We start from the raw sequence: 26,632 nt of genomic DNA on the forward strand, positions 1-26,632 counted from the left end.
AGGCACTGCTAGGAGGCTAAAGGCTGGCTACTGTCTCATCTCTAGGGGATAGCACGCCTGTGCTGTTCTTACAGTTCTATTACCACACACGATGGTGTGAAGAAACAAAGGGAGAAAGAGAGACAATCTGAGGCAAAGTGTTTGTGTTGTGTAGCAATACGTTTTGGTCAACGCTCTTATCCGGAATGATGAAAGTTGTGTTACAGAGGCTGCTGCACAAGAAACAGAGTAAGAAACGTTTTACAGCACAAGGGACAGTACAGGAACATCCTAAAATCCACAAGCTATGCTCAGTTTTTGGTTTTCAGAATAAAAAAGGATTTGCAAATGATGGCTGGATACCTGCCAAAGACCAATAAATGAAAGATCCAACTGTAGCCAAACAGGGTTGGAAATTAGCACCAGGCAGCCACCAGCCAAATGCTGGTAAAATATGCAAGTGGCTGCTAGATTTCCTTCACACACCAGCCAAAAAAACAATGATACTCTATTGAGTGACTGGTAGACTTTGGAATCCACCAGCCACAGTGGCAGGTGGACAAAAAAGTTAATTCCAACCCTGCAGCCAACATTTGCTGACATTTGGCTGGTGTTGATTTTTAGGGCTGTGTGTTGGCAAGACGATACATGTTACGATTTAGTTTATTGCGATATATTGCAATAACACATATTTTAATGTTATAAAGGTGCTGTACACAGACTAGTCAACATTAATGCTGAAGATTCTCATTTGAAACTGTGTGTCCACGCAGTAGCAGCATCCTGTTCTGTGGTTTGTTTGTGACTTGCAGGGTTACTTCATGTAACGCGACACTGCATCCTCAACCTTTCACTGATTAGATTTCATCTATGCAGCAGTTCAGCCGCCCTCTCTCAGCCACTGATGTTATAGGTTTAAGCAGGAAATGCATCAGATGAAAGATGTAGATGATGCCAGCCTGTGTTGTTGCTTCACGGCTAGATAATATTTTTTTTTACTTTTAGCAGTCAAAACATAGTCATTGTTATTAACAACAAACGTCAGATTAGAGCTGAAGCATTTAATCAATTAATCTCTTACTCGATTGACAAACATAATTGACAACTGTTTTGATAATTGATTAATTGTTTGTCATTTTTCAAGCACAAATAGGGAAAAAGCACTAAATATCTGGTTCTCAAATGAGATGTTTTGCTGCTTTTCTCTGTTTTATGTCATCGCAAAGTGAATTTCTTTGGGTTTTGGACAAAAAAAACAAGATATTTGAAGAAACCTTGGACTCTGGAAGTTGTGATGAGCATTATTTTCTACTATTTGTATTATCTTTTATAGACTAAACAAGGAATTAATAATAGTGCTGCAACTAACTATTATTTTCATTATCAGTTAATTTCATGATTACAAGCAAGAGACAATCATTTGATATTTTTGCTTTAAAAATGACTGAAAAAGAGTATCGATTATCAAAGTTGATTCAATTTAAGTTATTTCTCTGTCGATCGACTAATTGATTCATTAATTAAACGTTAGTTGCAGCTCATCCTCAGATTCTGATAAAAAACAAAAACAAACTTTTGCTTTTGTTAGTTTTTTATTAGTAGTATTCAACTAGAGCAACTAAAGAGTAATTCTGAATCTATTGCATCACGATGTATTGACAGACTAAAATGGTAATCAATTATTTTTTCTCTTCATCTACCGATCAACATGCATTCAAACATCCTTTAAATGAATACTTGGGACACAGAACAAGAGGCCTGTTTGTAGTCCATTCTATGGCTATGGTAATGTCTTTTCTCTAATGGTCAGTTGGCTATCAGCCATGAGACACTTGCTTGTTTATAGGTTTCTTCACGCTAGCGCCGTAGCCTACTTTGTATGCCCTCCTCAGCAAACATCGAGTGTGTTGTGAGGCAGCTTGTTCTCCCTCCAGCCTCACATTCTGCTGGAGTCGTCAGAGTAGGAGTGGGGAATCGGTGGACCTCGGCGTGCTAAGCTAACATAGCTGTTTATTTGCCCATAGACAGCGAATGAAGCTTGTCGTCCCAGCAGCAGCAGCACACAGGCCTGTGTCAGCTGAATCAGTCTGTGGGCAGAGAGAGGTGGTATGTAGCTGGATGAACTTTGGGAATTATTGCTTCAGTGTAGTAGCTCAGTGATCAGAGGATTCTGGTTATACTTGGCTACACCCAGTAAATGTGCATGTGGTTAATTGACTGTAAAAAGGAGCAACCTGGGGAGGTAAAATATTGCAGTATGTATGCAGCAGCATCTGTTTCTATGCAGGTTTAGATGAGGGGTTGGAGGAAAGGCAATAGTGGTTGTGTAGTAAATTAAACAAAAGCAAAAATACTAAAGCTGTCAATTAATTAAAATAGTTAATCGTGATTAATCGCAAATTAATCACTAATTTTTTAATCGGTTCAAAATGTACCTTAAAGGGAGATTTGTCAAGTGTTTTAATAGTCTTATCAACATGGGAGTGGGAAAATATGCTGCTTTATGCACATTTATGTATATATTTATTATTGGAAATCAATTAACAACACAAAACAATGACAAATATTGTCCAGAAACCCTCACAGGTACTGCATTTAGCATAGAAAATGCGCTCAAATCATAACATGGCAAACTGCCCCAAACTGCATGTGATTATCATAAAATGGGCATGTCTGTAAAGGGGAGACTCGTGGGTACCCATAGAACCCATTTACATTCACATATCTGGAGGTCAGAGGTCAAGGGACCCCTTTGAAAATGGTCGTGCTAGTTTTTCCTCGCCAGGCGCAAGTTTGGAGCGTTATTTAGCCTCCGGCAAGCTAGTATGATATAGTTGGTACAAATGGATTCCTTTTTTTTCTAGTTTCATATGATACCAGTATCTTCAGAAAAAAACAAAATATTCTGCTTCTCCACAGCCTTTCACGCAAAGACATCAAGTTGTGTGCTGGTGAAAAATCATCACTACTGCAGTCACTCACACATAATAGTATACAAACTGACATATTCACGAATTTAAAGAAGAAATTGTAAAAAAAAACTATGACCACAAACTTAAAATTTTTATTATGCTGCCTTAAATGTTCTCTTTAAATCCCAAATAGGAGTGGCACCAATTAATTGGGACAGTAAGAAGATCATCCCGTAGGGAGGGGAATGGAGAGGGATGGATGGATAAAAAGAGGGGAAGGGGTTACCATCTGGAGAGGTTTTTATCTGTTATCTAGATAGCCTGCTGTGTGTGAGAGAGAGAGAGAGACAAAGCCTGTCCCAGTGTCCTCGCCAGTGTGCTGCTGTAGGACGCAATAATTTGATCCTTCTCTGACTCTAGTACTCAGTTAAAGCGATTTTTTTAAGGAGAGATTAAGTATGATTGTTGCAACCAGACGGTTAAGAATACAAACAGGCACTTCCAAATCCTCTGCCCCGAAGCAAGGCTTTGTGCTAACAGCTTCATACTCTCTTTGTTGTTTGGCTGGTGTCTCGTCACTAGTTTGCAGTAGCTTGGAGCAATTTAGTGTTTGTTTGTGTGCTGCATGCGTGTCCGTAGTTACGATGAGTCATTTTCTTAATGGGAGCACAAACTGTGCAGATGTAATTTTGTAGCTCACAGGAAATGGGAAAGGCCTTAAATAGCCAGACGTTGGGAAGCGGCCTCAAAGAAACACTGATGGCTGTTTGTGGATGTCGAGTTCCTACAAGTAAGGTGGCATCCCTCCATGGATGCAGCTGAAAAGTAAAAAGGGAAAAATTTAAATTCCCGTACGTGTTTGTGCACGAGTAAACACAGGCTTGTTTCTGCTTTGATAGACCATTTATTCATAACAGCCATTCAACCATCACCTGTGCTTTTCCTACTGTGTGAAAATGTCTTCCATGAAAAAAAGCATGTTTAGTATGCATATCTGTCTTTGTTTCCAGTGGCCGTTGATGGACCATCCCTATGAAGAAACACGGTTACAATGGGACAGAGTACCTCGGAACAAGAGGTCCAAGGAGACGCCCCCGGTCCCGAGGTTGGTTTGCTCTCTGGATTTATTGGCATAATGATAAAACACATAGGAGTAAAGCAATAAAACCGAGGTATTAATGAGTAAATGTACTGTGAGCCATCAGGAGTTGGTAAGTGCCAAAGTTCATCGAGAAAGGCCTGCTTTAGACTCACAGAAAGACTGTCACAAATACATACATGATCTGTGTCTTACACAACTCTGCACAATTATCTTATATTAGCTAATGAGAAAATGCACTTAGGTCACATGTTTAGTGGCAATTACACTGCTCAAATTGCAGACATGGCACACAATAGCAGCTCATAACAGCGAACGGCCTCACTGGCGTCAAACTCAACATGACCTTTTCCCAACATAGGCCAGATGAATGTGGCTGGTAAACTCTAAACTTCTTTCCCAGCTTGACCTTGCGAGTTCAGACAGCCACAGTGTTGGAGTTTCGTCATTGGTTGTTGCTCTTTCAAATTGAAAAGGCGGGGAACAGTCCTTTACGCAAATGAGTCGTCTAGCGCGATGCGTTCTGCTCACGAAACTTGGACCAAGCTGTCAAACTAGGCGATCTAGTTCTAAACTGAAGCGAGATTCAGCAGTGGCATCGCCTATTTCTAGCTTCAAATGTTTTCAGAAGTAGATTTTGGTGGATTGTTTAGACGGAATAACACGAAGTTTACGAGCAGGCCGCCATGTTGTTTCATGTTTGAAACGGCGAGCAGAAAACCAGGGACCAATCAGGTGCGTTCAACGATAGGGTACGTCACCGCTTGAACAGCCAGTTGAGTGGAGCAGCGCGTCCCCTAGTGTCCTCGTCGGACCTGGTAGACATGTACCGCTGGATTTAACATTAAAGACATGACCAATGACTATTTGTGTAACAATTTAGCCATAAATTCACAGACTGACCGGACACGAGTCTTGTTTAGTAACAGACTCTCTGTTTGTCGCACTCCAGCTTGTCAATTTATTGGACTGTAAATTTGCACACACACTCTCCACACTTGAACTTACACTTTTATTTCCAAACTCCTACTTGAAGCCTCCAGCTAAAGTATATTTCAGTGTTCACATCCTGCCTATATGCACTCACCCATCTGTTAGCCCCACTGCCAATATCCCCCAGTGTCCACCTTAGGCCTTTTACTGCCAAATAACCCTTAGCTCCTCACACACAAATCAATAACCACTGATGACAGACAGCAGTCTCATTGGCTGAACGCAGCCAGAGCACTAAAAACATATTACTCTTGCTCTTGCAATACTGTATCTGATGGCTCGGTAGTCAAACAAGCTTATCTTGGCCACAGGATCTCCACTCCCTGCAGTGACGGCCTTGTTTTGAGTTGTAAAGAAGTGCTCAGTTCAGTGAACTTTAGTGATAAAAGTCTCTCTAATCAAGCCAAAAGGAAAAAACTACTGTGCTTTCTATGAGGTTTTTTTCTCTCTTTATCTGCTTGTTTTTGGAAGGAAATGCACATGATTAGAAATAAGCCATTTCCTAGTTATTCTTATGCTTTACTCTTATCTTTTTTTTCTTGGTTTCTTTACATGCTAAGTGGCTTTTTTTTTCTCCCGCAGCCTCGCCCAAAGTCCAGCTCCATCAGTTTCCATTATGTCACACCCCATTTCCATTATTATTCACATGAGGAGTCGGTACACACTGCTAAAAGAATGTGGCCATATGTGGCCCAGACCACCTCTGTGGTCTGAAAGATCCGATCTCAATGTGTCCTCAATGCGTATTAAGTGTGTTCACACCTGTACTTAGAGCTGTCCACTTGTGATCCGATCACTGAGGACGCATGTTAATACCAGGTCTGAACAGGGCCTACGTGACATCCACTACGTTGACCTGCTATCTCCCCCTAAAGACCCCCTGTACCCCCTAAAAAAAGACAAAAACGGGTCTATTGTGGGTCTCAGAGGGTTAACAGAGTGGAAAGTGGAACTAAAAGTAAGGTTTAGGAAACATGGAAGACGTTGGAAGACACATGTAAGGGCTCAAGCGTGGAGAAGTTCAGACGTTACACGTTCATCTCCTTCTCCTCTCGGTTCCCAATCACTGATGGTCAGACATTCCTGCCTCCGGAGCAAATCCCCTTATTCCCACATTCCATTACACTTCAATGGAAGTGAAACCTTCAGGCCCACACAGTGTGTCAGTCTCAATATACTGTAGGAGGTTGCAGCCATTGGGAATGCTACTAAGCAACTAGCATGCTGCCTGTAGAAGTTTTGGTGGTTTGGTTGTAATTTCTCTGTATTTCTCTGTTACATTAGGACGGGTTTGATAACATCAAGACGTTTGTGGAGGAGGAACTACAGACGAGCATGGTGAGTGTAGGAGATTGATGCTTTTAGTGATACTTTTAGTGATACTTTTAATACATTTAAACATCCAACCAAATATAATTTTAGCGCTGCAGCCAATATATTTTGTCATTATGCAGCTTTTGACTTTGTAAACACGTCCTCTCTCCTCTTTTCTCTTCAGATGGTGGGGATGGTGATTGGTGCGGGCATCGCCATAGTCCTCATCGCCATCCTCATCTTCTTTATCATGCGGAGGATCCAGCTTCGAAGTCAGTACCTGCTGAGAGCCTAGTGCTCTGAGAAAATTGCAATTATAGTCACCAAAAAAAAAGAGAACTTGTGTGCAATTCTGTGGTAAATTGACATTCATTTAATTTCACAGACATAGAAGCTCAGGAGGCACCCAAATACCGCTTTCGCAAGAGGGACAAAGTCATGTTCTACGGGAGAAAGATCATGCGCAAAGTGAGTGTGTGGCTGCCTGGCACAAAATGATAATACTTCAACAGCCAGTATGCAAATCAGTGTTGTATTTATCATGGTCTGACTTTGACCTACAGTGAGTCACATGTCATTCCTCTAGTGTTTTAGTCTTCTACGATGACGACATCATGGGAATACTTTTTACACCAGTATGTTTCCCAACAGGTCTCGCAGTCTACTTCTTCCCTGGTAGGTACATCCTCTTCCTCTCGGCCACGCCTAAAGAAGAAGCAGAAGATGCTCAACATTGCCAAAAAGTATGACAGAAAGCTCTCTCTCGCCATCAATAAAACTTCTACTACTACTGTCCTGGCCAGTTCACTGTTAGAGCTTCACACATTTTCCCATCTCATCCTGCTGTCTTCCTGTCTTTCTGCTGTGCAGGATCCTGCGCTTTAAGAAGGAGGTGCCCATCCTGCAGGCCAAGGAGCCCCCTCCCTCAGTGCTGGAGGCTGACCTCACCGAGTTCGATGTGGCCAATTCCCACCTCCCCTCCGAGGTGCTCTACATGCTCAAAAATGTCCGGTAGGTTTGTGTTCTATTGTCATTTCTGTGTAATTGTGTCATCAGGGTGTGAAATTAACTTTTTTTCACTTCCTGCCACTGCGGCAGGCTAGTATTTTTCTTTTATCTGCCACTCAGAAATTTTATCTGCCACTTTTGAAATTTCTGTGCTAAATGAAGGAATAACATTTTATATCTGATGTCATTCAATGTTCAATATAATTTACACTAAAAACATTATATACATGGTAAATTACAGTGTTTGAATTACACCGTAGCTTCTGGGGGAGCCCTATTTTTTGGGGGTGGGAGGTTACTGTACACAGTACTGTACTTTGTTATAGTCATCTATAGTGGTTATTTGCATAAAAACACACATTCAAATGATTATTTAAATATTTGCTTTGATTAAAAAAAAATCTTGGCAAGCTGCTTAGAGCTAGTGTTAAGAAGTTCAACAGGTCATAATTCTCTCTCTAATATCTATTTTATATTGCTGTGAAAACATCTCCTTCAAACAACTGGATTTATTCAAGTTTCTCGCCAAAAGCTTAATTTTACGAGATTACATTTGAACACATCATGATAATGTTGTAATTTACCTACCCCCAATAGTCATTTTTACTGAGCTTGAGATTGAACGCCTCAAAATAATAACTCAATGGCACCTCCGTTAACGTTAGTAGCTCCGTTATTTAACCAGTCAGGACTGTTACTACCTCTCCTGACGATTTCAGCATTGATTTGTTGTTCACAGTGCAGCATTATCAGGGAAAAAACAGGGTGCGCCCCTCAGGTTTAGTAGCGCCATGCTTTTGAGAGTTTTTTTTTCTCTCCGCCATGTCTCCGGTCCCAAACAAACTGAAACATGATACAGCATGCGTATGCGTCATTGAGCATGCATAACTGTCGGAAAGCATCAGAGAGGAATCAGTAGTCACGGATGCGTGAGATGCCAAGGAATCGGACAAAGTGTCGGATGGCCTGACAATTTTATCCGCCACTGTCCACAAAAAATACCTGCATTTGGCAGGTGGCAGATGCTAATTTCAGACCCTGTGTGTTATTATGTACCGATATAAAACACAGTCCTCTAAAGGCCCAGACATGTCGTTACATTACAGAGCTGATTTGAATGATTGATAAGCAACTCCTGTGATCCTTGAACTTTGCTCCCACATATGTACCTTTGAGATGCGTGGCTCTGTTGTGCAGCGGTTGCCTAGCAAACCATGCTCATAAAACTCAGTTAATAATAGCGTTCGACACAACTAAACTCTGATTAAAAAAAAAAAAAAAAAGCCCCACATTTATGAATATGCAAACCTTACAGATTAATTTGCATGTGTGTGTACAAACCTCCTAACCTCTGTGTTGTTCTCCGCTGCAGTGTGCTGGGTCACTTTGAGAAGCCCCTCTTCCTGGAGCTGTGTAAACACATGGTGTTTCTGCAGTTCCAACAAGGGGAGTACGTCTTCAGGCCGGGCCAGCCTGACAGCAGCATCTACGTGGTTCAGGATGGAAAACTCGAACTGTGCCTTACTGGAGCGGTACGCAAGCTTGTGTGCGCATGCCAGCCTGTGAATTTCATGCATGTCATAGTTGTTAATGTGTTTAGGGATTATATTATCTTATTTGTTAAAACTTAATGCACATGGGAGCAAATCCACTACTACTTTAAGGGGCTTAAAGGGATAGTTAAGGTGAACATTCTTAGAATTGGGGTTGTATGAGGTACTTATCCAAAGTCAGTGTATTACCTACAGTAGATTATGGTTGGTACGCCTCCAGTTTGGAGATGCAGACATATTGTAAGTACCAGTACAGGAGCAAAGCAATGTACTGCTGTGGATGAGGCTGGCAGCAAAATGTGTTTTAGCCACCTTAAAGAAAGGCTCACCAAAAAAAAATCAATATCAGTTTAAGTGCATACTATATTTAGAATATTTTTGAAACCATCTATACTCTCGCCAAAGTCACCAAACTCCATTGAAAAAAAGTTTTAAAAAAAGTAATTTTATCTCGCAGAACACGGGGTGAATCTGAACTAACCAAAGTCACACAATAACACAAACAAACCAGAGAGCAACCAGAGTAGACCAGCAACCCCCGTGTTCTTCAAGGTAATATCACAGTTTTTTAAAATGGAGTCTGGTGGCTTTGATGAGGGTATAGATAACGGCTTTGGTTCCCTGCCGGAAACATATGTTGCGTCTGAAATTGCATACTAACATGCTGTTTAGTACGCTAAAACAGCAAGTGAGATATTTATGTATGTCCAAAACCTTATAATGAACCCAGTAGTAGTACGTGAATTGCATCCTATTTCCGGTGAAATATTACAGTATGCAACGCTCGACACTACAGCGGCATAAATATCCCACAATGCAATGCGGTAGTGACGACAACGTTAATAACGGACGTTGACGGACAGCTCTGTAATATCAATAACGCTTCAATTTAAGTGTTAGTATAAGAGTTCACTTTTTTCTAGGTGTAATATTTACATTTGGAATTAATTCAGACTTTGATTCTCACAAACGGTTGTTTTGGTCACATGAGGTTGGCACGGGTTACCATGGTTGCACGTCTCCAACCGTCAAGGAGGCTCTCGGGAAATGACGAGGTAAATAACTGCTCAGTGCGTCCGAAAAGATCCACACACCAGTTTATACACACAAAGTTATGTTGAACGATAATACACATATTGGGTTTGTAGTGCATAGTATGCGATTTCGGACAAAGCCATAGACTGTATAGCTGTCTCATGGTTTAACTGGCGAAAATACTCTAAATACAGCGTGCACTTGAACTGATATTGTTATCGTTTAAATGGCATTTAACAAGTCTTAGATGGGATATTTGTCCCGGTAGAGATTTCAGTCCAGACTTCATCTGTTAAACTGAGTAGCTACACAAGTTCTTAAAAAAACTTAGTATAAGTTGTGTTTTCTTCCTGCATTCCAGGATGGCAAAGAAAGTGTGGTGAAGGAGGTTTACCCGGGAGACAGCGTCCACAGCCTCCTCAGCATCCTGGATGTCATCACAGTATGTCACACCCACAAAACTGCACAGACAAGCGTGCTGCGTCACACCTGCACACGCAGGCTTCTACACATTATTCACACATTCTTGAATGACATGCCGTCCTGGATACCAGTGTGTTGGAGCCTTCCATCCACTTCCTTCCACCTCACATCATTCACATTCACCAGTCGACTCACCCAACCTTCTCCACTGGAATACACATGACTCATACATTTATCTGTTGTTGTAATTCAGTGAAAGTCCTGTGACACACTGGATGGAATCAGCATGATGTTAATGCCCATCTTAAATGAAGGGTTAAAATAATAACATAAAGATGTTTATTATGGACCTTTAATGTTTATCTTTAGGTGCATATTTGTGTTTTAGGTTTCTACTAAAACATGTTTACACGCTTTAAAGGTATAATATGTAGCCGTTGTTGGCTGCTGTAAACACACAGCATTCAAAGTTGGCCACACCTCCTCATCTCAACGAGCCGAGAGGGAGAGAGAGAGCAGCGATGGTCGAGTGAGCTATAGAGTGACTGAAGAGAGAGAGCGGCGTTAGTGAGAACAAGCAGTGAATCAGAGAAATAAAACATTATTTTCTGATTGTTTTCTGGTGGTTACGTTCTAAAACAAACAGCTAACTCAGCACAACTCTGTGGGAAGGTGCCGAGTTTCCGAATTTTGAATGAATGCAGACTTCCTGTCTGCTGGCTGTGGCTCAGCGCTGCTCTCGTTAAACTACAGACACGCACCGATCATAGCTGCACTCACAGCACAGAGAGGAGCAGGAGGATCACTGGAACACATGCACATAACACAACCCGTTCACATCTGTGAAATACAGCCGCTTTGTATCGAACAGAGCTGAACACCCTGCGCGCTGTTATTGGCTGGGAGCCCAAAGGCTGTTTGCAGACGCCCAGCAGCGTCCCAAGAAAATCAAAATAAGAAGAAAAGAGAAAATCTAGGCAGAGGGCTGCAGGGTCTCTGCAGAAACAGACACCGCCACACATTTCTAGTGGGGCATAAGTGATGATTGAGAGGGTTTATTTTAGTATCAGTCTATACATTGCTTTTTAGTTAATTCTTGCATATTATACCTTTTAATGTTCAAAAAACGCTTTACTTTTCTCATACCGGGTGTGCTGGAGCACCTCTTTTTGCCTCTAACTAGCTTTGTTTGAGGGCGTGCCAAACTAGCTGTTATCGAACTGTGTTACTTGGTGACATCACCATGTTACGAAAGAAAAGGCGGGACATCAACAAGACATTTCAGCCAGTTCAGGAGCAGTGTTTCTGTGGGTGAGAGTAACTCCCTTTGGTGTGGACTTTGGGATTTGCAGACCTTTAACATGCACAAAAAAACTATATAACACACTAAAGGAAAAGGGAAAAGCACAAAAGCACGATATGTCCTCTTTCAATAGACTAAAAAACAATATTACTAGAAGAACTGTCGAGAAGAAGCTACCTCTCACATCAGAGCTTCTCAAAATGTCAACACTTTCTGAAATATTCTTTGGGATCTTTGTGTCCAGGGCCACCAGAAGCCTTACAGAACTGTGTCGGCACGGGCTGCAGAGGTTTCCACTGTTCTCCGTTTACCTGTAGAGGCCTTCCTCGCTATATTTGAGAAGTACCCTGAGAGCCTGGTGCGGGTAGTACAGGTGAGCTGTGTGTGTAATTCTGTTGATTCTTCATTTTTTGCTTCTCTCTCTCTCTCTCTCTCTCTCTCTCTCTCCCTCCCTCCCTCCCTCCTCTTCCGTTTCCCTCTACTGCTGGCTAGAAATGTATGCACTCATAAAACTGAAGTGGTTTTGATAAAGTCATGTGTCAGTTTGCATGTATGGGAAACCGCTCACTTCCTGTTTTATCTGTTCAGATTATCATGGTTCGTCTCCAAAGAGTAACAGTCCTAGCCCTGCACAACTATCTGGGGCTCACCAATGAGCTCTTCAGCCATGTGAGTTTGACACACACACACACACACACACACACACACACACACACACACACACACACACACACACACACACACACCACAGTACACCAGACAGTCCCATGCAAACATCTGTTGCTGATGTGGTTTGGCATTTATCAGGAATTCAACATCATTAGCTCGTTACACATGCTGTTTTTATTATGATTTCAGTCGCTAAATGCTAAATGGTGTGTCTTTGATTCCATTCCCCCCCATCTCACACACACACGCACACACGCACACACATCATGCCACATACCATTCACACTTGTCCTATAGGAAATGCAGCCGTCGCGGCTGCCACCTCCGTCACCCCACCCAACTCGCACCAGTCCCATCCGGCACGGTAAGCGCTTTGGCAGCCTGACTGTTACCGAGGAACAGCGGGAGGCTGCCGTTAAGGAAGCTACAGGTAAGGAGAAAAAAATGGAATTATTAATTAATTAGTAAATTATTTACTCTGGGAAATACCGCTAAAGTAACTCCGACAAGTTGAGAAAATGAATCTTAATTATATATTTTAAAGCTTAAATATATAAATATCTTGACTCTTCATTTTCCTCCACAGTTTTGTGTTTGGTTTCTTCTTATTAAATGCTTCATCTGTGGTTTCCTGTATGTACAGGAGGGGAACAAGGGAAGGACGGAGCAACAGTGCCAACTCTTAGCAGGACCATCTCCATGCCTGTGGACATTGCTGGTGAGGGCTCTCTCCTGTTCAGAGAGATAATGTTTTCTTAATGTAACTTTATGATGTGCTATTTTGAGAAAATGCTTGCATTGAAACATTACTGAGATGCACAAGGAAAGGGGTTCGAGTGGAAAGTGGAAAGATTTGTTGAATTATACGATCACGGCACCACTAAAGGATCCGGAACACATGTCCTAAAACCAGCCCACTTGGCTACACGTACCCGTTTTTTTTACTTGTTCACATCAGTCATACTGAAAGCATCTTACTCAAGCTATGGACACCTTTAGTTAGCTTCCTCTGGACAGGTATAACCAGTTATAACCTCGCTGTAGCTGCTTGAAAAGACAGACTCTCTGTTCTCTTTCAATTGAAAGACAATGCGGATTGAAAGGTGGAGAAAGCTATCTTAACCATCTGCAGGTAACTGCACATTAAGACAGATGTTGAAACTTGATAGCCAGCAGTGAAGTCATACTGAGGACAAATATATCAGTCATTGTCAGGAATTATTTATTACATTTTTTCCAGCAACCCAAAAATCAAAGAATAAAGACATTTCCCTCAAAAATTAGTGGTATTTTCTTATACTTTTTTTATTACTTTTATACTTATTTCCATATACTGTATGTATTTTTTTTATATATAGTTCCCTTTGTTAACACCTTATTTTGAAAACCGGACGTAGTCACACGTGTATACTTCCTCTAACTTCGCCAAGTCCGTCTCTAGCTCTCCCGTCAGCTCTGTTCTCTTTACACATCCATGTTCAGCTCCATCGGGGCCGTTTGAATGCATTTAACATAAATGTCAGTATATGGTTGCTCTACAGTTGTAGCGTCGGTCTGATTTGACCACAGAGATGAGAAGTTACCCTTTTAAGATCTATTTTTTTCATCTAATAAAAGGAGAATGTTGATAAAAGACGGAATATCTCCTATTTCTCTGTGCAGGTATGCAGAAAAGTCTGAGATCGGACTTTGACATGGCATACGAAAGGGGACGGATCTCTGTCTCTGCAGAGGATGGAAACACCCCTCCTACGTTTACTCGGGTCAGTACACCGCAGACTCTGGAGACACAAATGAGATAAGGTTGACTTAATTGATCCCCTGACATCAAATTGGGTAATTGCACCAGCTGCTACAGCGGTGTTTCAGAACAAAGACTAAAAGTCCACTACAGGGCATGAATAAAAACAAAGTAATCGTTCAATTTGATATAATATATAATAATACGTTTTATTTTTATTTGATGATTAGCAATTGACTTTTACTAGAAATGCTCTCCTGCTGTGTGATATTAAAATATTTGTATTGTTCCAAAACATTATATCAGTTTTGAAGATTTAAATTTGAATTGTTCAGTACGTCAAAAACACAGTGTTTAGATTGAGGCTCATTTTCTTGTATGCGTACCTTTCCAGTCTATATCCCAGGACCAGCGGGAGAGGAAGGTGACAGTGGATGAGGTTCCCTCGGGGATCTATCTGTATACAGAGGAAGAGTCGGGGGTGGACAATATTTTTACGCCTTTATCCACTCGATCCAACATCGCTTTGGTTGAGGAAGCTCAGAAAGAAATCCTCAAACTCATGAAGATCGAGGTTTGTTTCATTCTTTTGCTTACTGATAGTGTGTCTCTATGTTATTATGTAGTGGTATCACATGGCACTTCAATAGGATGCCACGGACACTATTGAAAAGAGAAGAACAACAAACATAACTTTTCATACATTTTACACAACCTGAAGTGTTTACATTTTAGTACTGAAATCAAACCCACAGGGACTGTAAAGCAAATCATCAACAAGCACGACTCCATCTAGAAGCTTTCAAAAAGCAAACATAAACGCTTAATATAGTTTCCTTGTGTTTACATCAAGAAAAAACAAAAACGTTTGTATTTGTGATCAATGACATCTGCGTATAAAGATCAGAACACATTTGTCACATTGGCTGCAGACTATAATAAAAATGTTCTCAAATGTGTTTCTCCATCATCACATTAGTTTTTTTTTCAGCTGAAGCAGTCAAACTACTGCAAGTAAAGCAGGATCTAAACATGCAGTTAGTGCTTTCCCAGTCATTATATACTTACAGTATACTGTAGGACCAAGTTCTCATGGATTAAGAAATAATCATTACATTATTCTTTTTTTTTTTGCATGAATGAGCACATTGTCGCAAATCACCCTGGAGCATCTGCTGACAGATTATGATGTGGAAAGCGGGTCAGTCAGTTGGCCCGCTCTAGAGGAACTGGGCCTGGTCTGTAGATGAGGGGGGGGGGGCAAGCTGCAGCATGAAGCTTCAGTGCTGCTGAGACATGAGCTGTTCCTCATATATAAGAACAAAAGTGCTAAATAAGCTTTTAAAAAACGTCCAGAGAAAAACACAATGACAAACCATAGTTCAGCTGAACTGGATACCAGTAACTGTAACTAGGGATGCACCGATACCGATATTGGATTGGATATCGGGCCGATACTGACTCAAATAGCTGGATTGGGTAATGGTGACAATGGATCCAATCTATTCTATTCTATGTTTATATACTATTTACATTATATGCTGGAATTTTAATTGAAATTTTACTAATTTTATGCTGGGTTAAAAAGGTTTACACTTGAATTGTAATTCCTGTTAATTTTTTAATATTTTTTACCAAGTTATTGGTGTACGATTTATTATTTTAATAATAAATAATAAATTCTGTTATTTTTAAGATTTTGTTTTACCAATTTAATAGTAAATACAAATTCAATTTGTATGAATAAAATAAAAAAAAAAATTTACTTGTCACATTTTGTTTTACAAAGTTAGGAAAGTAATGTTTAAGTCAAGACAATGTTGTTGTTACACATAAAAGAATGATCCCAGTCACTTCCACACAGTGAGGCATACAGCTTATTAATTAAACACTAGTATCGGATTGGTACTTGGTATCGACCGATACTCAAAGCCCAGGTATCTTTATCGGTATCGGGACTTAAAAATCGGATCGGTGCATCTCTCACTGTAACACAATTAAATGCTCAACAACTCTGTGCTACATCAATGCAGATTGAATTCTGATGCATTTTTTAACCCCAAGACTAAACGTGGTTGGAAGTTGCGTACTGACGTTTGATGTAATATGTGGTAAACCCCATCTGTGTGCCTCTGTGTCGACATTGCTACACCTAATATTTCATAATTTTGGTGCAGTTGCATCAAAGTACGATAAATGAACTTAATATTGCAGAATCGTCTGAATCTTCACTTTCATTCAAAGTAGAACAAAGTGGAATGAAGACATTTCGTCCACAGTGTTCCTCCACTTTGACCCACTCTTCTATTACTGCTTGACTTGAGTTTTTGACTCTTATTTTCTGTCTTTCTTCTTAAATCCAGGACCCAAACTTGTTAAATGGGAAAGTGAGTCTTCACCACGCCAGAGCTGGAGCCGTCTTAGCCAGACAGGGAGACCAGGTACTAAACACAAAACATACCAGTCTGGTTGCCATCCCTCTGTCCATATTTTATTTTATTTTATTTTATTGAATTGATATTTTTTTTTAGAATATTGTAAAACAGATGTCAAAAAGTCAGTGCTTTGCCTTTGTAGGGCAGTAAAGTATAGTAGTAGTAGTAGTAGCAGCAAATATAGTAATCAAATATAGTAACTGAATCATTGCAATAAAAATTGGAATGTGTCAGTTAATACAGCAAAGTTTTCTGTTTTCTCATTTCTCTCTTTTCTTCTTTTAGGACGTGAGTCTACACTTTGTCCTGTCTGGTTGTCTGCACGTCTACCAGCGGATGATTGACAAGCAGGAAGCCGTCTGCTTGTTCGTGACCCACCCGGGGGAGATGGTGGGCCAGCTCGGCGTGCTCACCGGAGAGCCCCTCATCTTCACCATCAAGGCCGTCCGAGACTGCACTCTCATCAAGATCTCAAAGTCGGATTTCTACGAGTGAGTTGATCGCCTTGAATGTGGACAAACAAGAGTGTTTATAAAAGTTTGTTTTACAGTCCACATTCCCAAAATGTATTCCTTTTACTGAAAAAGATGACTGACCAAAGGTTGTTTTGTGCTGCGCCCCTCTGCTGTTACCTTTTGTTGATCCCCTAGTGACTATTATTTATTTTTGTGACATATGGACAAAGAACAGCTGGATGAGATTGTTCACGCATTTAAAAATTGCTGTAACCATTCTAATTTTGCTATAAATCATCAACTTACAAACAATATAAATACCCTGTAGCCAGTATTGCTCATGTGTGTGTCTGTGCTGTATGCTGCCCCCTGCAGGATCATGAGGGAGCAGCCCAGTGTGGTGCTGAGTGCGGCTCACACGGTGGCCATCCGCATGTCCCCTTTTGTCCGGCAGATGGACTTTGCTATTGACTGGATGGCTGTGGAGGCTGGCAGAGCCCTCTACAGGTAAAACTAAGAACTCTTCCTGGTCATTGTTCATTTGCTCAGTGAGTGTATTCATTTACTGTTTATTTGTAATAGCTACTGTAATACTGTGTTGTTTTCTCTTCACATCTACAGACAGGACGACCAGTCAGACTGCACCTACATTGTTCTGAATGGACGTCTGCGTTCAGTCATCCGCAAGGCCAACGGCAAGAAAGAACTAGTTGGGGAATACGGCAGAGGAGACCTCATCGGAGTGGTGAGAACAAGTCTTTTCCCCTCAGTCGCAGTCTCATTCTGCCTTCATGTAAAACACACTTCAGCTGTCAAAATTAAATATGGAGCTGAAAATGATTTAAGTTAAAGCCCCCCTCCAGCCAGTTTTACTTCCTGTATTTTGGTTAATGTTCTTTCTCAAACAGAGAATGGGGCTGTGGTTACTAGTCAGATGTAATTCATTACCATGGCAACCAGATTGCATCATTTTTCAACCAAGTTTAGATGAATTTAGAATTAGCGCAATGGCGAGGCGACCGTCTGGCTGCTGCTGCACCGAGGAGCCGCAACGCCGCACGCCGGTGACAGAGCACCGGAGGACGGATAGACATGTTGCCGACGTCCCCCGTTTGAAATGCAGTTTCGCAACGTTTTGGAGGTGCACCGTCCACCAGCACCGACTGCTCTCGCCTCAGCTCCCAGCACCGACACCGCACCGGGCTGCACTGAGATTTGTTTATTTCTCTAACAGGACTTTTCTTTGTTTTTCTGTTGGGTTGAAAGTTGTGCTCCCCGTCGTCCGGACCTGTTAGAGGCCCGCAAACTTCCAAAACGGTATCGGCAGCTTTCTGTTAATTTACCTCCAGGAGCAGGAGATGGTAAAGAAGAGCGCGAGTGAGAGAGACAGTCAGCATGTTATGTTAATTCTGCCGGTGAGATTTTGTGTAATTCACTGCGTTGATTGCACCTGTTCACCGCACACACAAATGGCATTGTGAAAATAAACACACTAAACTAAGGTGAAGGAAACTAAAGAATAAAATAAAATCCCTCAGTTAGCTAATACAACAAGTTGGGCTAGCTATCTACACCTAACTAGCTAACTAACTAGAAAGACAAACTGACAGATAAACAGATATATCAGTTTGCTGCTCAGACACAAACTTGGAGGATGATGTCTGACTCGCCTCATACTTTAGGTGGAGGCCTTGACCAGACAGCCGAGAGCCACCACAGTCCACGCCGTGAGAGACACAGAGCTGGTCAAACTGCCCGAGGGAACACTCAACAACATCAAAAGACGATATCCCCAGGTCAGTGTCTTCCTCTCTGTCTGGTTGTGGTTGTGTGTGCGGGCTGAAATGATACTGATGCCTGATGTTTGTTTAGGTGGTGACGAGGTTGATCCACTTGTTAGGCCAGAAGATTCTGGGAAACCTGCAGCATGGTCGCGGGCCCTTCTCAGGTACGGTGATAATAAGAAGCATTTTATGTGCACACAAACATACATCCATACTTTACCGTGCAGTATTTACACACCGTGGTCCTGTCTTCCAGGTTCAGCCATGAGTCTGCCCAGTATGGCAGCCAGTGCTGATGTCACCAACCCTGCCAGCAACCTCTCCACTGTGGCTGTCCTGCCTGTATGTGATGATGTGCCGATCAATGCGTTCAACCTGGAGCTCAGCCATGCCCTCAGTGCCATCGGTAGGCCCACACATTCTTCATTTGTCCACAACAAAATCTGGGATTTTTTGTCAGTTCTTCCTGGTTATACTAGAAGTATACATTATAAAGTAAAACCGATTGGAATACACATGTGGAAGTTTTACATTTTTCAATGTTTTTTTTTGTATTCATACATTTTACACTGCCTCTGTTGTCTGCCTGTCTCTGTTTCACACTTGTAGGGCCCACTCTGCTATTAACCAGTGAAATAATCAGAGAGCGACTGGGTGCCTCTGCTTTGGACAGGTCAGTCTAACTATCAAAAAAACATCTCAGTTACATATTTTTTGGTCCCCTGTCACTTTCCATACTTCTCAATCATTGTCAGTGTTTGTTTTTGGTGAATTAAAACGCTATTCCATAACCTCACCCTTGCTTTTCTCCTGTGTCCATCAGTATCCACGAGTACCGTCTCTCCGGCTGGCTGGCCCAGCAGGAGGACATCAATCGGATTGTCCTGTACCAGACTGACAACACCATGACCCCGTGGACTCAGCGCTGCATCCGGCAGGCGGACTGCATCCTTATCGTCGGCCTGGGGGACCAGGAACCTGCCCTGGGAGAGGTATGTGTGCGTGTGTGATAGTGTCTTGGAAAGAAAAAGGAAATTCTGGTAACAAATAAACCACTCTCTCTTGTCTCCGTCCTCTCCTCTTCCCCTCCAGTTGGAGCAGATGCTGGAGAACACAGCAGTACGGGCTCTGAAGCAGCTGGTTCTATTGCACAAAGAGGACGGGCCGGGCCCCTCCAGGACCGTCGAGTGGCTCAACATGCGTAGCTGGTGCTCCGGGCATCTGCACCTCAAGTGTCCCCGCAGGGTCTTCTCCAGACGCGGTCACAGCAAACTAGTATGAAGCAAACTTCACTGTCACTTATAGCTAGTTTTTGATGAAATTGTACTACATACATACTGTATTATGGTATGCTATTCTAACTACATTACCCAGTATGGACAGTGGAATTCTAACTCCTTCATAACTTTAAACTAAGAGTGCAATCATGAAATGATGGTCTGGTAAATCAATGAAAAAAGTGCAAGAACACTGGTCCTGGTTGCTGTTTTTATGGAAAGTTGCTGCTTTTGCTGTATTTTCATGTGTGTTTTCTCTGTTTGTGCAGAGGGAGGTATACGAGAAAGTGTTTGAGAAAACGGCAGACAGGCACAGTGATTTCTCTCGGCTGGCCCGAGTCCTGACTGGAAACAGCATCGCCGTGGTGCTGGGAGGAGGCGGAGCCAGGTGAGCAGGGCTGAGCCATAACTATCTGTACAGACATGTGGAGAGCACGTTGTGTCTTACAGGTCTTGGTGTTTTGTAAGGATTTTTTTAGTGCACCTGTCTTATCAAACTAAATTCCGATGATGAAAATGTACTCTTTGAAGGAACATCTCAAGTCATTTTGTACCACTCAGTACCGGCTTACAACCCGTGAAGTCATCTAGTGTACCTGACCAGTGTTTGTTTTCCCTCATGCAGAGGCTGCTCTCATGTGGGTGTGATCAAAGCTATGGAGGAAGCGGGGATTCCTATAGACATAGTGGGCGGGACCTCAATCGGCTCATTTATTGGCGCACTGTACGCTGAGGAGAGGAGCGCCGTCAGAACCAAACAGAGAGCCAGAGAGTGGTCCAAGGTACAGCAGCACACATTTATAGCCATTATTGAGTCATTTCTGTCTCGCCCGTATGTACATATTCAAGGTCTTATGGTTTCAAACAAGATTAGGTGATTAACAATTGACTTGTGTCCGGTTTCTCTGTATTTTGTTGCTCAACAGGCAATGAACTCAGTATTCGAAACAGTCCTGGACCTGACCTACCCCATCACCTCCATGTTCTCCGGTTCTGCCTTCAACACCAGCATCTATAAAGTGTTCCAGGATAAGCAAGCTGAGGTGAGGGATCGAGGCACAAAGTCATTTTTTCTGAGTTTATAGAGAAGGTCTGCCAGAACTGGAGAAATAATAATAATAATAATAACAACAATGATAATAACAAGGTTTATGACACTGAAATATACCTCCTGTTCCCCCAGGACCTGTGGCTGCCATACTTCAACGTCACCACTGACATCACGGCCTCGGCCATGCGTGTTCACCAGGATGGTAAGTGACAGCTGAGCTGACTGCAGGGGCCGCCACCCCTCTTTATCATATCACTAGTAAGACAGTACTTTTCTACATGACAGTACTTTTACAGTGTTTGTCAGTACAATACATTATTTGATAGCTTTGGATGAGCAAACACAGATAGACATACACAATAATAGGCAACATTTAACACCGCTCAATCAATAATACTGCTGAATGACAAAGAACTAATGTGTGAAATTGGCATTATCATCGATTCATGTTTCAGGAAGTATTTAAGTGGTAGAATAATGCTCGCAGCAGCCAGTCAGAAGTAAAATGGCACAGTAACTAAAGCTATTACCTATGTGAATATGATATATGATGTATATATATATATAATGCTGTTGCACTCAGTTAATTTCAGAAGTGACTTTAGGCATTTTTCTTTATCTTTTATAGAACAAGTCTATAAATATTGTATTTGTAGGCACAACTTGGGGGCAATACACACAAATTTAACTGGCTTTTGCAACATCTAGAGTGACAAGACTGCATGCCCTCAGATTTATGGTTTACTGTATACTCCAAACCAAATTGAAGATGGTGTGTTCTCAAACTGCTGTTGAATACGACACTTTGAGCAAATTTCAAAGTAGTTACTACGACGCTGCACCCGATTCGACTGTTATCCGGCCATTAAATAGGCGCTATCAGTCAATATAAGCACCATAGATGTGGGTCAGTAGGGGCCTACTGCGTTTGTGTAAAACAAGCAATTTGGAGGAATTTTTAGCAGATTATTTCCTGTTTATTATTTATTTATTTTATTATTATTATATTGCATCAGAGATGAGTTTTATTTAGTTATTTTAGAAACTTTTAAAACAAATCTCTATATTATTTATTTTGTTTCTCGAATTTTTAACAATCATACCTACTTAACAGGCTTTTTTTTTTACAAATTCTGTGTTTTCTTTCTCCCTGACGCCATTGTTCTATTAGCTCTTCGGTTGTTTTACTGTACTGTGTAATTTTTTCAAATTTTTAAATTTATATCTTAAATAATAATCCAAACTTTAAAAAATAACAATTTCATTTAGAATGAATGAAATGCTGAGATATAAGCCAACTATATATATTTTTTAAAATCAAGAAGGCCTCGCGACTCCCTTTGCTTTTGCGACCCCTAGTGGGGGTCGGGACCTCCAGGTTGGGAACCAGTGTGTTAGGGAGCGGTGAAATGACCCAGATAAATTTGAGCGGCCAGCCTGCAAACATTGCAGCCTTCAAAGCCAAATACATCACTTCATTTTAGTCCCAAAACCCACTATTTTGCCTCCCTAAACGTGCCAGTTACAATCTGGTTTGGAGTATGCTACGGCCAAGCGCTTCAACGGAGATTTCACTCAACATGTACAAAAGAAAACACTGTGTAGATGTTTCTATGCTTGTGTCTGTATTTACTGAAATAATTGTTCTGTTTGACTTGCGTAAGAAATGCACCATCACTAACGTTAGTTAAAGTAGACCTAGCCTGAAAAGGAACCCCACAAATCCAGTGTGCCATGTTTGTACACCATCACACGAAGACATTGCTAGTTTCATTGTAAAGGCACCGTTTTGAATTATTATAATTCAGGCTGATTACTGGATTTGAGGGATTTGCTTATGTTTGCATCCTGGCATGTATGTGAATTAACTGCTGGAGCAAAGCCTCACTGTTCACATCATCTGCCTCTCTCACTTTTACTGCACTAGTTTCCTCCCTTTTCATTTCTTTATTTCTTTCCTCAGTTTCTTAATTTCATTTTTCCAATCTTTTACCATTTTTCTGACCGTTTCTACATCTTGATTTACTTTTTCTGTTTCTATTAAACTTCTTCTTAACATCTTCCTTTTCATACACTTCATTGAAAAAGCTGTCTAGATTTTTCATTGTTTTATTTGTCCATCACATTTGTGTCTAAAGCTCCCAGATTATGTCCTGTAGATCCTTTACGTCAGGTTCTTAGTGCACATAGAGAGACATCACAGAGCTGCCCATCTGTAGGTTACGCCATAGACAAAATAACTTCTTTAGTTGCTGCTGCCTCCTCCCCTCCCATGTCCGCGTCAGCATGTAGGATCCAGAACACTTCACGCTGCTTTTCCCTTATTGCTCCTTAACGACATCCCGCGCTGCTTCTACCACTCATCCATACATCCATCCATCCATTCTGTGCTTTCTATAGTTCTTCTGGTGTGCTTTTTGTCAAACATCGCTAGTGTGATACTATTCTGTCACTTTGGCTCTTGTCATTGAAAAAAAAAAAGAGTAATTGTACGCCGTTTTGACGGGTGTAAGGTACACAGTGTCATCATTAGATCCAGTGAGGGAAAAACTACAAAGGCTGAGAAAACTTAAAATTAAACACAAATTGCAAGTCTTTCCTGTAAAAACCTTCAGTCCAGTTTCGCTTGCAGTTTTCTCTTCAGTCTACTAGTTTAACGCCAAACAGCACTTCTTGAAATGACGGACTCTATCTCTCTCTTTCTGCCTCCTTCTGCCTCCCTTGGGCTCTTTTTCTATCTTCTGTCTCTGCCTGTCTTCCTCCCACCTTGCTTGTTGGACCAGTCCTCTAACAACGCTACTACTATTTTTTTTTTTTTTTTAAATATGCTTAATGAACACATGAAACACACTTTGCATCACTGTTTTTAGGTTATAGAGATAATTTACATAAATCTGGTGTCATTCAGCCGACATATTTGTTGTCATCTATATCACAGACTGGTTTTAATTCTACTATAAATAGTGCTGTTTTTAGTAAATGTTATTATGTTGATATTTTGGTACCATACTTCCTTAATCAGCCTACGAATAGCTTAATATAATTGTCCGTAAAGTATGCTTTTATTTGAAATTGGCCTTGTTCTAGAATATACTGCATTTGGTAAGAAACCGTCGGGATAAGTACATTTGTTGACGTTGTATTCCCCTTCCTCTCTGTCTTGCTCCTGGCAGCGTCTTGCACTCTTCTTCTCTATGTCGCGGGCATTTCTTCCTCTCTCCCTCCTTCTTCCTCTCTTTTTCAGCACTCTTTTCTCTCTCTCTCTCTCTCTCTCTCTCTCTCTCTCTCTGTCTCTTTACTCTCTGTGACTCTCTCGCTCTCTATTTCCATCTGTGACGTTGAGTCCGGTTCATATTTGATGTGTTCCTCCTTCTCCATCTCCATCTCCTGACAGGTTGCGTCTGGCGATACGTTAGAGCCAGCGCCTCCTACACCCCCTATTTACCTCCCCTGTGCGACCCCAAGGATGGCCACTTGCTTGTGGATGGTTGCTATGTTAACAATGTCCCAGGTCAGATTTTAAACAGCCGCTCACCAAAACCTCCTCTCTCCTCCCCCATCCCATCCCCAAGTCGCCACTCAACCACTCGGCTCCCCTCCTCCTCTTTCTCGTCCTCTCCCTCCCGAGTTCTCACTCGTCACTAACCCCGCCCTGACCAGGTGGACACTGGGAGCCCATGGTTTGGAAGGAAAGACTAAATCCACTATATAGTGTCTTAGGATTGATGCAACCAGTGCCTCATCTTCGTTTAACTCCAATTGGCTTTTTGATTCACACACACAGCACGGTGTCTCCAGTTGGCTTTGGTCCACTTCTGACAATAACCGCTCACTTTCACTTTCTTAGAAGATGTGAGGTTTTGCCCACACATGTCTGGATATCCATGGGTCATGGAGAGATGCATGATGGTCTTGCTACTTCTGGCCCCCTATGTACATTTGTCAGACCTTTGGATGTGGCTTGGAAGTGCCAATGTACTTGCTTATTTTGATATACAGTTACTAACAGGTAGCTCAGTTTGGATGATGCAAATCAAACTTGGGATTTAGCTGGATTTTCAGTGTGAGACCAGGCAGTACAGCATGCTTTGATTAACCCCCTGAGACCCGCTGAGACTGACTTCACTGTTTTTCAGATGCTCTATCAGAATGAAGCTACATCTTCTAGCTATCATATGAAACTAGAAAACCTAAAGAATCCATCGGTACCAACCATGTCATGCTAGCTTGTCGGGAAGGAGGCTAAATAACGCTCCAAAGTTGGGCTAAATTTTAGTGAGGAGAAACTGGCATGGCCATTTTCAAAGGGGTTCCTTGACCTCTGACCTCAAGATATGTGACTGAAAATGGGTTCTATGGGTACCCATGAGTCTCCCCTTTACAGACATGCCCACTTTATGATAATCACATGCAGTTTTTTTTAATGCATCACATCAAATGTGTTATTTTCTATTCTAAAATGGTGTATTTGAATATTTCTGCATACTGGGGTCCCTAAACAGTCTTGAATTACATCAATTGGGTATCACAGTAAAGCTGAGACTCTTGTGGATCCAATGAGCCCAACTGTATTCATGTGTGATGATGTTAGTCTTCATAGTAGCCATTTCATTGTAGTGAGACAATTTTTTGAAACTTGACCTCACTGTATAAAATGACCTGTGGTGACCTCTAGGATAATCACAGCCTCATGAAACTTTACAGCCACAAACTACAGACCTAGAGCATTCAGAGGATGAAGCGCACGGCATCAAATCGCCGAAAAATGCAATTCTTGCAGAAATCTCAAAATGTCAAAAGTTTTTGATCCCAAATCACAGCAAGGCTTTTTCTATGGTGTTCCTCAAGGTCTTGGTGTCTTAATGTGGTACTTTGGAGGAATTATTGATCATTTTTATCGATTCGTGAAAAAATGGTTAAATTTAGCACCAAATCTGTGTAACAAATGGTCTCAACCCATATTGCTGCAACAACTTATGAGACATAATAGAGCATGAGAATGGCCACCATATACTTCTATCACAATGTTCTAAACCCTTATACACTTTCACACTTATTTTTAGATAATTCATTAATTCATGTTTATTTCTGATTTATGAATGGAACAACTGGACACACAGTGCTGAGCAGCATCTCAAATTAATCTTCAGGTTCCCAGCTTTCAGATGATGTACACCACTTCTATGTGACATCTACTGTTGAGCTGCAATCCCCCCTAAAAAAAACCTATAGTGGTCTACTCAGGGTCTCAGAGGGTTAAAGAAAAGCTGATAGCGTTGAAGGTGACACTGGAGCTAGTGAATGGCTGCACCATGTCAACATCGCATCCGTCTGTTGTTGTGGATCATTGTGCGTATCCGTGGGCCTAAATGTGTCTTGTCCTTCGGACCGAACTGCAGCTTGTTCCCCACGAGGAGGTCCTTGTGAAATTGCTACCGTTTCATTTCAATCCCTTCCACCTACAGGAACATGTCCAGCCTCTCCTACGCAGCATCTGTCCTCTCCCCTGGCTTTGCTTGCTTCTATGTGCATGCCAGTGTTAAACACTGTGAGCCAATCCATATATTTCTCATAAATATATATTGATGGCATGTATTACCT

The 26,632-nt window shown here is 41.6% G+C and overlaps 1 protein-coding gene and 1 long non-coding RNA gene across 13 annotated transcripts in view; one reads left to right on the plus strand and one right to left on the minus strand.

Moving 5' to 3' along the window:
- LOC141765002 (uncharacterized) overlaps positions 1-26,632 on the minus strand; it is a 228,867-nt gene that overhangs the window by 62,344 nt on the left and 139,891 nt on the right. The window lies entirely within an intron of this gene.
- The window catches only part of pnpla6 (patatin-like phospholipase domain containing 6), a 38,232-nt gene that overhangs the window by 3,008 nt on the left and 8,592 nt on the right, over positions 1-26,632 (plus strand). For 4 of the 12 annotated variants that reach the window (XM_074630748.1, XM_074630750.1, XM_074630755.1 and 1 more), the window contains exons 2-30: positions 3,902-3,996; positions 6,268-6,321; positions 6,482-6,569; positions 6,683-6,765; positions 6,934-7,040; positions 7,168-7,308; positions 8,678-8,837; positions 10,255-10,335; positions 11,864-11,992; positions 12,208-12,288; positions 12,586-12,718; positions 12,932-13,006; positions 13,951-14,051; positions 14,424-14,603; positions 16,393-16,470; positions 16,750-16,955; positions 17,295-17,426; positions 17,541-17,664; positions 18,602-18,715; positions 18,792-18,867; positions 18,960-19,109; positions 19,313-19,376; positions 19,527-19,695; positions 19,796-19,978; positions 20,250-20,368; positions 20,606-20,762; positions 20,907-21,023; positions 21,164-21,233; positions 24,426-24,542. In XM_074630748.1, the coding sequence (XP_074486849.1) occupies positions 3,943-3,996; positions 6,268-6,321; positions 6,482-6,569; positions 6,683-6,765; positions 6,934-7,040; positions 7,168-7,308; positions 8,678-8,837; positions 10,255-10,335; positions 11,864-11,992; positions 12,208-12,288; positions 12,586-12,718; positions 12,932-13,006; positions 13,951-14,051; positions 14,424-14,603; positions 16,393-16,470; positions 16,750-16,955; positions 17,295-17,426; positions 17,541-17,664; positions 18,602-18,715; positions 18,792-18,867; positions 18,960-19,109; positions 19,313-19,376; positions 19,527-19,695; positions 19,796-19,978; positions 20,250-20,368; positions 20,606-20,762; positions 20,907-21,023; positions 21,164-21,233; positions 24,426-24,542 (3,343 nt within the window). In that variant the 5' untranslated portion in view covers positions 3,902-3,942. Of the gene's footprint in view, positions 1-1,928; positions 2,086-3,901; positions 3,997-6,267; positions 6,322-6,481; positions 6,570-6,682; positions 6,766-6,933; positions 7,041-7,167; positions 7,309-8,677; positions 8,838-10,254; positions 10,336-11,863; positions 11,993-12,207; positions 12,289-12,585; positions 12,719-12,931; positions 13,007-13,950; positions 14,052-14,423; positions 14,604-16,392; positions 16,471-16,749; positions 16,956-17,294; positions 17,427-17,540; positions 17,665-18,601; positions 18,716-18,791; positions 18,868-18,959; positions 19,110-19,312; positions 19,377-19,526; positions 19,696-19,795; positions 19,979-20,249; positions 20,369-20,605; positions 20,763-20,906; positions 21,024-21,163; positions 21,234-24,425; positions 24,543-26,632 lie in introns of those variants that run through there. The other 8 variants (XM_074630752.1, XM_074630753.1, XM_074630759.1 and 5 more) reach the window with 4 other exon arrangements.

Source organism: Sebastes fasciatus, chromosome 3, assembly GCF_043250625.1.
Source record: "Sebastes fasciatus isolate fSebFas1 chromosome 3, fSebFas1.pri, whole genome shotgun sequence".
Lineage (NCBI taxonomy): Eukaryota > Metazoa > Chordata > Actinopteri > Perciformes > Sebastidae > Sebastes > Sebastes fasciatus.